The 12,626-nt window shown below is 43.2% G+C and overlaps 1 protein-coding gene across 1 annotated transcript in view; it reads right to left on the bottom strand.

Annotated features, from left to right (window-relative positions):
• Nucleotides 1-5,034, bottom strand: part of camk2a (calcium/calmodulin-dependent protein kinase II alpha) — a 45,421-nt gene extending 40,387 nt beyond the window's left edge. The window contains exons 1-2 of the mRNA XM_047379314.1: nucleotides 4,762-5,034; nucleotides 1,684-1,778 (exon numbers count right to left, since the gene is read on the bottom strand). Coding sequence (XP_047235270.1) covers nucleotides 1,684-1,778; nucleotides 4,762-4,823 — 157 coding nt within the window. The 5' untranslated portion in view covers nucleotides 4,824-5,034. The remainder of the gene's footprint in view (nucleotides 1-1,683; nucleotides 1,779-4,761) is intronic.
• Nucleotides 5,035-12,626: the final 7,592 nt, after the last annotated feature.

The following is a 12,626-nucleotide window of genomic DNA, read 5'->3' on the forward strand; positions in this document are numbered from 1 at the left end:
TCCATTTGATTACCACATCATCTTCTCTCAGACTTTTAATAATCTTATTTTGTAAATGCAGGAAGTCCACATCCTGAACTTAGACCATACAGAACATCAGAGGTTCTGGTCCAATAATCCTTTCAGCCTAGAAAGGGTTATCTCAAAGTGAACTGAAAGCAACATCTCAGCAGGAACCACGTGGGCAGCTAGTTACATCTTCAGTGTTATTCCTTTCTTCTGGGAGCAGAACCTCATTTATTGGGCCTAATCACAGATCAATCATCATCTTCTAGAGTCTTCTAGAGATTTCCAAGGTCAAGTTGTGGAGGTACCAGAGGGAGGATCTGGTTCTGAACCACCATCAGTCAAAGTAGAGATAAAACATTGAAGCTCCAGTTCTCCTGATTACACATAGAGACTAGTGTAGCAGGTGTTAAATTGCAGTTCTGACTCATTCTAGGTCCAAATCTTTGTCCAGCAAAGACTCTCGTCTCAACCAAGTCAGTCAGAACTGGTCCCCATGATGGACTGTGGGAGAGATCTTTGGGCACCATCTCTGTTTCTGAGTTCTGCCAGAAACAATTGTTCTATTTTCTCCTCATGTCTGACCTGGTTAATTCTTCAGAACCTTACGAGTCCTCTTTGCATTAATTACCTAGCTTCAGAAAGCAAGAACCCAGAACACCAGAGACCACCACTGATATCCTGTCTGGACTTGGCAACTAAAGTAGTGCGGTCCAGGCGCATCCTTGAGCCAAAGAGGCAGTTGAAAAGGAAGCCACCATCTGTGGAGATAAAGCCGGTTCTGTGACCCGGGACAGCACAGAGGTCGGAGCGTACTGGACCTCCCCTTTCTGTGAATCTGAGCAGAACCCAATTAAAGCTTTGCTTTAGATGTCTTCCTCTTCTTAGACTACAAATATCTTCTAGAACTAAATCAGAACAAAACCTTCTTCACCCTGATTGTAAATATCTGACAGGTCGAACTGGTTTAACTGGGGTGACTGGGTCCATCAGCTCCATCCACTCCTGATGATCCTAGTTATTAAACAATGCAGTCAAGTTATAACATTTCTGTCTAAGGAAACCCAGCAGACTGAATGGAGTCGCATACGAAGGAGAAGCAGGGAAGCCATCAGGAGGAAGATCTATGTAGGAGCTTCATATACATGCACAACAAGCCCTGAGAGGTGTGTAACCTTCAGGATCTGCTCTGGATCACGTGCTTGCTAATGACATCCTAAACATTCATATTTGGAGGAAAATATGTTATTGGAGAACAAAAGGGGTGTTCTGGAAAAATGTATATTCAGATGTGTTCGTAATAAGAGGTTCTGCTGTACTCTGGTCTTGTCTCAGATCTTGTCTGTTTAGCAGTGTTTCTCTCCTAGATGAAGCCACTTAAGGAGCTACTCCTGGATCAGTGCTTCTGGGTTTAACCCTAACTCTCTCTTCTAGGCAAAGCAGTTGTAGGAGCTATTGCTGAATGACTATTTGTTTTTATCACAGGGATTAGCTTCGGGTTGTTATGTCTCAGCTGATTATCGTTCAGGTCGTTAGGCTTCAGCCAACCATGTTTCTGCTCCTAATGGTTCAGCTGGTTCTGGTGCAACAGGTTGCATCTCTGCAGCAGGTGTGAAGACTGTGTGTTAAACTGTCAGACTACATGTCAGGCACAAGCTCGTGTTCTCAGCCTCTCACCTCTAGCAGACAGCTTCTTTGTGTTGATGATCTTGGCAGCATACTCCTGACCCGACAGAACCTTCACACAGCGCCGCACCACTGAAAATGCTCCCCTGGAACACAGCAGGAGAAACCAATCAGCACACAGTAACACCGCATGTTACACTGTTAATTCTGTCATTTAACACAGAGGAAGATAAGAGTTTACTGTCTGTTTGCACAGGAAACATCCTGCAACACCATTCTGACAGTTAAACAATGACATGACGAAGGAACGGGGAGAACAAGTCTATGATGCTGCAGAAAATTCAAAGATAGATCAAACATGACATAAAATATGGCGTAAAATGGCCAAAGGCTCCTTGGGGGCTCCTCAGTCTCCAAAGTTGATACTTTTTGATGAGTTGGGTTGTGTAATAGTAAAAGGGATGGGCGAAGGCTTCTATTTGCTCCTCCTGCAGCGAGGTACCCTGAAGGTTTCAGCTGGTGTTCCTCAGACAGGACAGGAGAAAGATCTGAAGCAATTTCTTTGTCCAACTGCAGGGAGGGTTTGGAGCAGCTGTTCAGGAAACATGTCCATAAAGACTGATCCACAACCCTAGAACAGATATTAACTGATCTTAATGTTCTGGTTTTTGGTTGGACAGAAAGGTTCCAGAACCAAACCGGTCCTTCATCCTGCAGGATGCAAAAGACTCTCTAAAGAATCTCAGTCCTTGCTCCAAATGATCAAAGTCTCCTCAACAAATAAATCCTCTGCACAAATATAGCCCTGATGATGTGGCCAAGAGAGGGCGCTATCCACATGTTCACCGAGCTATTTAAATGACACGGATTGCTTGATGGTTTTGTTGGGTATCATGACCTTCTTGTCACCACTGTGCTTCTCTGACATCATGGTGGACATTTGGGTGGCTCCCATCACGCAGTAATGAAACCAGAGCAGTGACTAACAGGACAGTGGTCAGACTCACTGATGACCCTCATTGGTTTAGATGGTAAACAGTAAGGGTGATCTGACACATCTCTGTGGAACTCCTCGGACTGCTGCCTGCTCATTTGAAAGGAGTGATACCAGTGAGTGACTGTTCTGGGGGAGTTCTGGTCTGCTCTTCTTTCCAACATAGCTTCAGTTCATTGAGGTTCTTGCTCAGCTCTCTGAAGGTCCCGTTATAGCATTTTATTCAGGCTGAACTTTGACTGGACCATTCTGTTGTATATTTGTTGCTGTATTTGCTGTTATAAATGTTGGAATACAGAAGAGCTCATGGTCCACTCAATGACTGCAGTGATGACCCACATGATCGTTCCTCTACCACTGTGCTTTACAGTTGTTCTGAGGAGTTGTGCTGATCTGCTGTGTTTGGTTTCCTCCAAACTTGGTTTTGTGCATCATGGTCAAAGATCTTTACTTTGGTCTCATCTGTCCAGAGGACATATCTCCAGAAGTCTTGTTCTTCATCCAGATGCTGCTTTGTAACCTAAGTCCTGCTGCCATCTTGTTTTCAGAGAGAAGAGTCTTTCTCCTTTAACCCTTGCAAGCAGCTATTCTGGTTCAGTGTCATGACCTTTAACCTGAAACCTTCCAACTAAGGCCTGTAGAGTCTGTGATGGAGCACCTGGGGTTTAGGTGACTTCTCTGAGCTTCACACCCTGACCTTGGGCTGAATCTGCTGGGAAGATTGGCAGCTGTCTGAGATGTTTTCCAGACAGTCAGGTTCCTCATCTGTTCTCACTCTCCATCTTGAGGTCAAGTTTATCTTCTGTGCTTTTGATTAACAAAGATGTTTAAACAGATGAATAAGAGACTATCTGCGACTCCTTGAACACTCCAGGAGCATCAGACATGTCAAGATAATCAGCACTAACATACCAACTGCTGCAGTTTACTGGTGTCTGTTATCATCTCCAATAAACAAACGTAATTAGTCGGTGAAATATTGATGAAGTCTATCATGGTGCATTAGTGGTTTCTCTGTGTGGAAGTGAAGCAGAGTTTCAGCAGAAAGCGTTCTGTTTCTTATGAAAGCTGCATTCTGCCACCCACCATCACATTATGTAAGAGACCTGGCATTAAGTGTGTTACTGTGTGTGTGTGTGGGGGTGGGTGCTGAGTGGGACGGGGTCAGAAAGGTGCTTCACTCGTCCCTCCATCCATCCATGCATGTGTTTATCCTGCTGTTCATCTTGATGAGCGACTGATCAGCGGCACAATTAATAATCTATACCTGATATCATTTATACCTCTCCACTCACAGCAGATAAATGTGTTACTAAGTTACTGTGGCTCATATCACAGGCTGCATCTTTTAATTGTACAATTATTTAATAAAGATAAATATGTATTTATGTCAGTCAGTTTCTACCGCTTATTCCATAGTGGGTCGTGGGGAGCTGGCGCCTATCTCCAGCAGTCTATGGGCGAGAGGCAGGGTCAACCTGGACAGGTTGCCAGTCCATCACAAAAACACTTCATACACCTGAGGGCAATTTAGAGACCAATTAACCTAATAGGAAGTCTTTGGACTGTGGGAGGAAGCCGGAGAATCCGGTGAGAACCCACGGGGAGAACATGCAAACTCCATGCAGAAAGACCCCCGGCTGGGAATTGAACCCAGGACCTTCTTGCTGCAAGGCAACAGTGCTACCAACTGCACCACCGTGCAGCCCTATGTATTTATGTTTTAAATAAAAATAATTAATGTCTAAGAGGATAAAAAAGTGAAAATGCATAAAAAAATAATATTTTTAGATTAAAATGAATAAATTATTATATATCTAAAATAAAGCTACATAAAAACATTGCTATTAAAAAATCATCAACTATTATATTGTAAATATACTATACAAATGTCCAATTAAGTCATATAAAAAAAGAAATGATAGAGAAGTAAAAAATTAACTGATTTCAGTGAGTGGAAAGATCAGAAACTGAAACCTGCCAGTTAATTAGAAACAGCCGACATGGATCAGGAAGGAAACACCAGTTAAAGAAGTAATATTGAATCTTTTCAATTGTTCTGAAAAATAACTGCATGAAAGAAGTTTAAAAACCCTTTTTGATGATGATGAGGAGGCGGTGAAGGTGGTACTCACTTCCCCAGCTCTTCGTACAGCTGATACTCATCAGAGAACCGCGTGCTGATGACCGTTGCCATGGCGAGGGTCAGGGGGCTCCCTGTCGTCTTTCTCTGAGGATGATGACGGTGGAGGCGGTGAAGGTGAGGAGTCAGATCCGTCCGTCCGTCTGTCTGAGGAGGAGGAGGAGGAGAGGCAGCACAGATGAAGAGGTAGAGGAGGAAGAGGAGGAGGAAGATGGAGGGAGAGAGAAGTGAGGAAGAGCGGCGTCTCTTCGTCTCTCTGAGCTGATCTGCGGCTCTCAAACTGAGATGCTGAAGCTTTCAGAGGCTTGGCCAGCCGGCCCACTTCCCCATTAGCCAATCACAGGCCAGGAAAGACACACACAGTGTCACCATGGAAACTGCATCCTCAGTCTGAGCTGACAGCAGGAAACGCCTCAGAGAGTATCACAGTATGACAGTACTACAATAGTTCAGATACTAAAACTGATACTACAGAGTGAATTACTGCACACAGTACTAATATAATACATACTATACCAGTACCACAGCTGATACCACAGTTGGTCCTCCCCTGGGGGAGTGGTGGCCTAGTGGTTAGAGAGCAGGGCATTTGCTTCCTGGAGAAGCCACAAGTACCCACAGCCTGCCGCTCTGGGTTCCTGAGCAAGACCCTCAGCCCCTGAATGCTTCCTGGGGGCCGCACAATGGCAGCCCTCTGCTCCTTAAGGGACGGGTTAAATGCAGAGGATGATTTCTCCATTGTGAGATCATTAAAGTGTAAATTATTATTTATTACTATTGTTGGTACTACAGTCAGCAGTCCTGGTTCCTTGAGCTCCTGGGAAAACAGAAATAATGGGCTGTTGTGAAACAGCTGACTGTTAGGGGCTCCTGGTATATTTTAGGCCCTGACTGTTTGTGGCCCCTGAGTTCCAGGTGATGTCGGCTCAGATGTTTTCATACTTTTATTGATTGATTTATCAGCCATGAACTTCAGCAGGATTACTGCTGAGACTGAGTGAAGATCTGAAGCTCTCACCTGGACCGTCGTTCTTTCTGCTGATTGGAACCAAATCTGAAGGATCTGATTCTGGATCAGCTCTAATATATCGGGTTCTGGATCATTTGAAGGGATCCGATTCTGGATCAGTTCTGAAGGACTGGATTCTGGATGAAGACAAAGAGATCTATGCAGAGTTTCCTTCCTCCCTTTAGCTTATTTTTAGTCAGCTCGTCTCCGCTGGGGTCAGCTCTCTTCTTTCTCTCCGTTTTCCTGTCATTTTTCTTTCTGCTTGGTTTCCTCTTTCAAGGCCTCCTCCTCCAGTCTCCGGGGATGAAGAGGAGGAGTGCGGCCCAGTCAGCAGAGTTCATAGTGAAGTCCAACTTTTCTCTCTGAATAAACAGAACCCATATAACAACACTGGCAGAGCTGGTGCTGTGGGAAGGTGTTTTGATCCTAAAGGTTTTAGAAGATTTAACAAATTATTACAACAGAACTCCAGCAAATTATCAAATGAATAAACTCACTATAGGTCCAGTTGAAGCTACTACAGATATCTGCAGCCAGAGGTTCTGCCTCCAGATTATTATTATCTGGGCTTCAGACAAAGCCTGCAGCAGTGTGCCTCACGGACTAAAACTGGGAGCTGGTTCCACAGGAGAGGAGCCTGATAACTAAAGGATCTGCCTCCCATTCTACTTCTAGAGACTCTAGGAACCACCAGTAAACCTGCAGTCTGAGAACAAAGTGCTCTGTTAGGAACATATGGACCAATCAGATCTCTGATGTATGATGAAGCTAGATCATTAAGGGCTTTATATGTGAGGAGGAGAATTTTAAATTATATTCTGGATTTAACAGGGAGCCAATGAAGGGAAGCTAAAATAGGAGAAATATGATCTCTCTATTAAGACAGTGTCTCGCCCACGGCCAACATTTAATAGGTTAAAAAATAATCTAAAAGGAGGAAATCAGGAAAATCTCATAAAAATAAACCCAACTCAGACCGAAAATAAAAATAAAACAATTAAATGTGACTTACTGAACATAAGATCTCTCTCTTCAAAGACATTGCTAGTTAGTGACCTGATTTGTGACAATCAGATTGATTTATTTAGCCTCACAGAAACCTGGCTGCAGCAAGAGGATTATGTTACTATAAATGAGTCAACTCCTACTAATTATTTAAATTTTCACATTCCTCGATATACTGGGCGAGGAGGAGGAGTAGCAACCATCTTTCAGTTGGATTTATTGATTAGTCCCAGACCAATCAATAGCTACAACTCTTTTGAATATTTAATCCTTAGTTTTCCTCATCCAAATTGCAAAGCACTAAAACCACTTCTGTTTGTTGTTTTGTACCGTCCACCAGGCCCTTACTCTCAATTTTTAGATCAGTTTTCAGACCTTTTATCTGATTTAGTGTTAAATACAGATAAAGTTATTATAGTAGGGGATTTTAACATTCATGTAGACGCTGAAAGTGATAGCCTAAATATAGCGTTTAATGCTATCTTAGGCTCAATTGGCTTTGCTCAAATAGCCTACTGTTGTATAAAAAGACACTTCACCAAGCTAGAACAGCTTATTTCTCATCATTAATAGAAGAGAACAAGAATAATCCTAGGTTTCTCTTTAGTACAGTTGCTAAACTTACACAGAGTCATAGATCTGTTGAACCATCCATTCTCTTAGCTCTTAGCAGTCATGACTTTATGGGATTCTTCTTAAATAAAATGGATTCTATTAAAAATAAAATCTTTGACATACTCCTGAAGATGATTACTTCATCCTCAGCAAGTGAGACAACATTGGAAATAACTGCAGAACCTGATCTGTGTTTGGACTGTTCTGATCCTGTGGAGCTTCCTGAGTTATCAGAAATATTAGCTTCATCTAAACCTTCAACTTGTATGTTAGACCCAATCCCAACCAAATTATTTAAGGAAGTGTTCCCTCTGATTACCAGCCCCATTTTAGATATGATTAATCTATCTTTAGTAAATGGATCAGAACCACAGGCTTTTAAGTTAGCTGTAATTAAACCTTTACTTAAGAAACCTTCGCTTGATCGAGATGATTTAATAAATTACAGACCTATATTCAATCTTCCATTCTTATCTAAAATTATTGAGAAAATAGTTGCTAATAAAATGTGTGAACATTTATACAGCAATGACCTGTTTGAAGAGTTTCAGTCAGGTTTCAGAGCTCATCATAGCACTGAAACAGCTCTGCTGAAAGTCACTAATGATATTCTTATGGCCTCAGATAATGGACTTGTGTCTGTTCTGGTTCTGTTAGATCTCAGTGCTGCATTTGATCCAGTCGATCATAATATTCTCTTAAAAAGGCTGGAATATGCTGTAGGGATCAGGGGAACAGCGCTAGGCTGGTTTAAATCTTATCTGTCTGACAGATTCCAGTTTGTTCATGTAAATGATAAATCATCTTTAAACTCCAGGGTTAATTGTGGAGTACCACAGGGTTCAGTACTTGGGCCAATTCTCTTTACTATATATATGCTTCCAATAGGTCAAATTATCAGGCAGCATGGGATAAATGTTCACTGTTATGCTGATGATACTCAGCTTTACTTATCCATAAATCCTGATGAGCCCAACCAGTTAGATAGACTACAAGCATGTCTTGAAGATATAAAAACTTGGATGACTTTAAATTTTCTGCTTCTAAAATCAGACAAGACAGAAGTTGTCGTCTTTGGACCGGAGTCTTTAAAAAAGAAACTGCTTAGTCAATCACTTAACCTGGATGGCATTAAATTGACCTCCGGTAATAAAGTAAAAAACCTTGGTGTTAACTTTGACTAGGACATGTCATTTAAATCCCATATTAAACAGGTTTCTAGGATTTCCTTCTTTCACCTCCAGAACATTGCCAAAATTAGAAATATCCTGTCTAGGAGTGACGCTGAAAAACTAGTCCATGCATTTGTTACTTCAAGGCTGGACTATTGTAATTCTTTACTATCAGGATGTCCACAAAATGCAGTTAAAAGCCTTCTGCTGATTCAAAATGCTGCAGCAAGAGTTCTGATGAAAATTAAAAAGAGAGATCATATTTCTCCTATTTTAGCTTCCCTTCATTGGCTCCCTGTTAAATCCAGAATAGAATTTAAAATTCTCCTCCTCACATATAAAGCCCTTAATGATCTAGCTCCATCATACATCAGAGATCTGATTGGTCCATATGTTCCTAACAGAGCACTTTGTTCTCAGACTGCAGGTTTACTGGTGGTTCCTAGAGTCTCTAGAAGTAGAATGGGAGGCAGATCCTTTAGTTATCAGGCTCCTCTCCTGTGGAACCAGCTCCCAGTTTTAGTCCGTGAGGCAGACACCCTGTCTACTTTTAAGGCTAGGCTTAAAACTTTCCTTTTTGATAAAGCTTATAGTTAGAGTGGCTTAGTTTATCCTGAGTTATCTCTGTAGTTATGCTGCAATAGGCTTAGGCTGCTGGAGGACATAATGACCACTTTCACCCTCTCTGCTACATTCTCCTACGACTCTCCATGCATTATTTGATGTTATTTCAGCTTGTAACTCTAGGTTCTCTCTCTGTATTTTCTCTTCCTAGAAGCTACACCTGGCCTGACTCTGGTCTACCTGTGACACCTTTCTGGAGAGGGGAATCGTCCGAGCTTCTGCTGGCAACAACTTAATGCTCACCTTCTACAGATGATCCACATAGCCCTGTCTTTAATGTTTAACCCTTTCTCTCTCCTAGACATGGTTACTGACTGAGCTTCTACTGTAACTAACTCTATGTGCTCTTTCAGACTCTAACCTTGAAAACTGGATCAGAGTTTATCTGTTCTTTCATTCTAGATGAAACGACTAAAGGAGCTACATCCATTAACATTTACTTTTCCTTCCCATAGAAAGTACTCCTGGATCAGTGCTTCTTTGTTCTCTTTGTGTCTCTGCTCTGCTCTCTCAAACCTCTAGTCAGTCGTGGCAGATGGCCGCTCACACTGAGCCTGGTTCTGGTTCTGCTGGAGGTTTCTTCCTGTTAAAAGGGAGTTTTTCCTCTCCACTGTCGCTACATGCATGCTCAGTATGAGGGATTGCTGCAAAGTCAACACCAGTGACTGTCCACTGTCTCTACATGCTCATCCAGGAGGAGTGAATGCTGCAAGTCACTGACTGGATGCAATCTGCTGGGTTTCCTTAGATAGAAAAACTTTTTATCCAATTTGAATAAAACTGAATCTGACTGAACTGTTTGATAGTTAGGAGTAATTGGAATGTATGAACCTGACTGGGATCTGGATGATTGGATTGAACTGACTTGTAAAGAGACCTGAAACGACTTGTGTAGTGAACTGGTGCTAGAGAAACAAACTAAACTGAATGAGATAGACCTGAGCCAACCTGAAACGACATCAGCTTCAGGCTGGTTCAAAGAATCATGTTAATGGCTCCTTGGCTCAGATTTCAGCCAGACAGGAAATGATGTCAGGCTGAGGCTGGAGCAGCTAACGGCTCAGCCCAAAATCTGGAAACAGATTTGCTTCATCAGGAGACAGACTTGTCCTCTGTGAGATGATTCGAGAAAACCGTGGTCCTCACAGAACCTCTCTGCTGACATCTGCTGGACAAATGCTGGTACTCCTAACGGTTACATTTGCAAATGCTGTGGAAATGCAGCTTTGGTGGCAGCTGCAGTCACCTAACTTTAGCATCAGGATGATCAGGGACCACAGAGACCTGGGAGAAGTCTGTGTTCCTTGGTTATTTACACAATAAAACACTCATCTGAACAATGCTTTCACCTCCTTACAAAAGGTTTCATTGCTCTTCAACATGTCCTCGTTTTGTCCTGGTTTCAACAAACTTTAGTGATTTTATTGGTAACAAACCTGAGCTGCATGTATACTGAGATTAGATTACTCATGTGTACTCAAGTGGACTCTGATTATTAATTAGATTACTTCTCAAAGCTATTAGTTGAGCTGAAGTTTTATTTAGGGTATCAGAGTAAAAGGGCTCTGAATACAAAGGCAAGCCACACTTTTCAAAGGTTTATTAACAAAAACATATGAAAACTATGTAGAGAATCACTTTTCTTCCACTTCACAGCCCTGCGGTTGGATCAGGACACCATGGTGAAAAATTTAAAGGGGTGTGAATAGTTTCGCAAGGCTCTGCTTTAGAGAACCAGTTAGAGCTCCCCCTGCAGACCACCCGACACTGAGCAATCAGAGGAAAGCTTTGCAGAGATCTTATTTCAGACAGATGACGTTCTGGGAGAAACCAGCAAATATAAAAATGTCTTCAGTCTCAGAATGAACCCAAAGTGAAATGTTCATCTGATCCATAGAACCAAGAAACACCTGACCCAGTCCAGACTTGTCCGAGTCAGACTGAAGACAGCTCGTCTCGATCGTTCTCTGCTGGGTGTGACGTATCTCTTCTGGACTTTCTGTCCCTCAGAGCTTCAGCAGCAGATCTCTGAAATGGCTTCGTCTTCTCCTCCTGACAGACTTCTGTTTCCATGTGAGTAAAGTTTTAATGTTCAAATTTTAATAAAACTAAAACCCAACAGATGTTCTGTTTCCATCAAACTGACTCTGGATCTGGTGTTAATTATGGATCTTTAAGTTATCAGAACCTTTCAATTAAACTATCATCTCCTTCTTAAAGGAACCACGTGCTGGACTGACGATCAGCTGCAGCTGTGGTACAGAACCCTTCAAACATTTGATTTGGTAAAACCCAGAAAACTGGCAGAACGTAAAACATACGAGCAAAATCAGAACCAGGTTCTGCTATAAAACAGGCCACAAGAAAACCTGTTACACAGGCTGGAGAACTAGCCTGGGTCCTTCAGTAATCCAACCGGCTCTGAGCGATCTGGACTCGGTGCTGTTAAAGGAAGAACGGGTGAAGGAACCTGGGTCTGTTTGCTGTAAATTTACTGAACAGGTTGTTGGAGAACCTGGTTCTGACTAAAGGGTCTGAAGAGAGGAAGCAGATTTAATCTCAAACCACCTGATGAGTTAAGGAACCAGCTCAGGATCCTCCTGGTGAGGGTGTGGACTCCTCCAGAATATTTACCGTTACATCAAACATCTGAGGGCAGCTGATCAGGGTTTCAGTTGGTTGCCTGTCCAATCACAAGCCAGTCCTACTAGGCTCTTATCGCCACTGGGTGGTTGGATTGGTTAGCTGAGCCAAAAGGTCCACTATCAGGTCCAGACTGTTCAGAGTTTAGTGTTTCCATCACCTGGTCCTACTGGGGAGAAATTGGTAGAGATTCTTCCTGTAACCAGTAGGTTGCTGGTTCAAACCCCTGCTCTGTCTGACTCCGTCGTTGTGCCCTTGGGCAAGACACTTCACCCTCCTTGGCTACAATGATGGTAGTCAGAGGGCCCGGTGGCACCGATTGTACGGCAGCTTCACTTCTGTCACTCTCCTCAGGGCAGCTGTAGCTACAAAGTAGCTCACCACTGTCAGTGTGTGAATGGGTGGATGACTGGGTGGATGGGTGGGTGGATGACAGGGTGGATGGGTGGATGTAGGGGTGGATGACTGGGTGGATTTAGGGATGGATGGGTGGGTGGATGGGTGGATGTAGGGGTGGATGACTGGGTGGATGTAGGGGTGGATGACTGGGTGGATGGGTGGGTGGGTGGATGTAGGGGTGGATGACTGGGTGGATGGGTGGGTGGATGACAGGGTGGATGGGTGGATGTAGGGGTGGATGACTGGGTGGATGGGTGGGTGGGTGGATGTAGGGGTGGATGACTGGGTGGATGGGTGGATGACTGGGTGGATGTAGGGGTGGATGACTGGGTGGATGGGTGGATGTAGGGGTGGATGACTGGGTGGATTTAGGGGTGGATGGGTGGGTGG

The sequence above is a fragment of the Girardinichthys multiradiatus genome, chromosome 11 (assembly GCF_021462225.1).
Source record: "Girardinichthys multiradiatus isolate DD_20200921_A chromosome 11, DD_fGirMul_XY1, whole genome shotgun sequence".
In the NCBI taxonomy this organism is placed as follows: Eukaryota; Metazoa; Chordata; class Actinopteri; order Cyprinodontiformes; family Goodeidae; genus Girardinichthys; species Girardinichthys multiradiatus.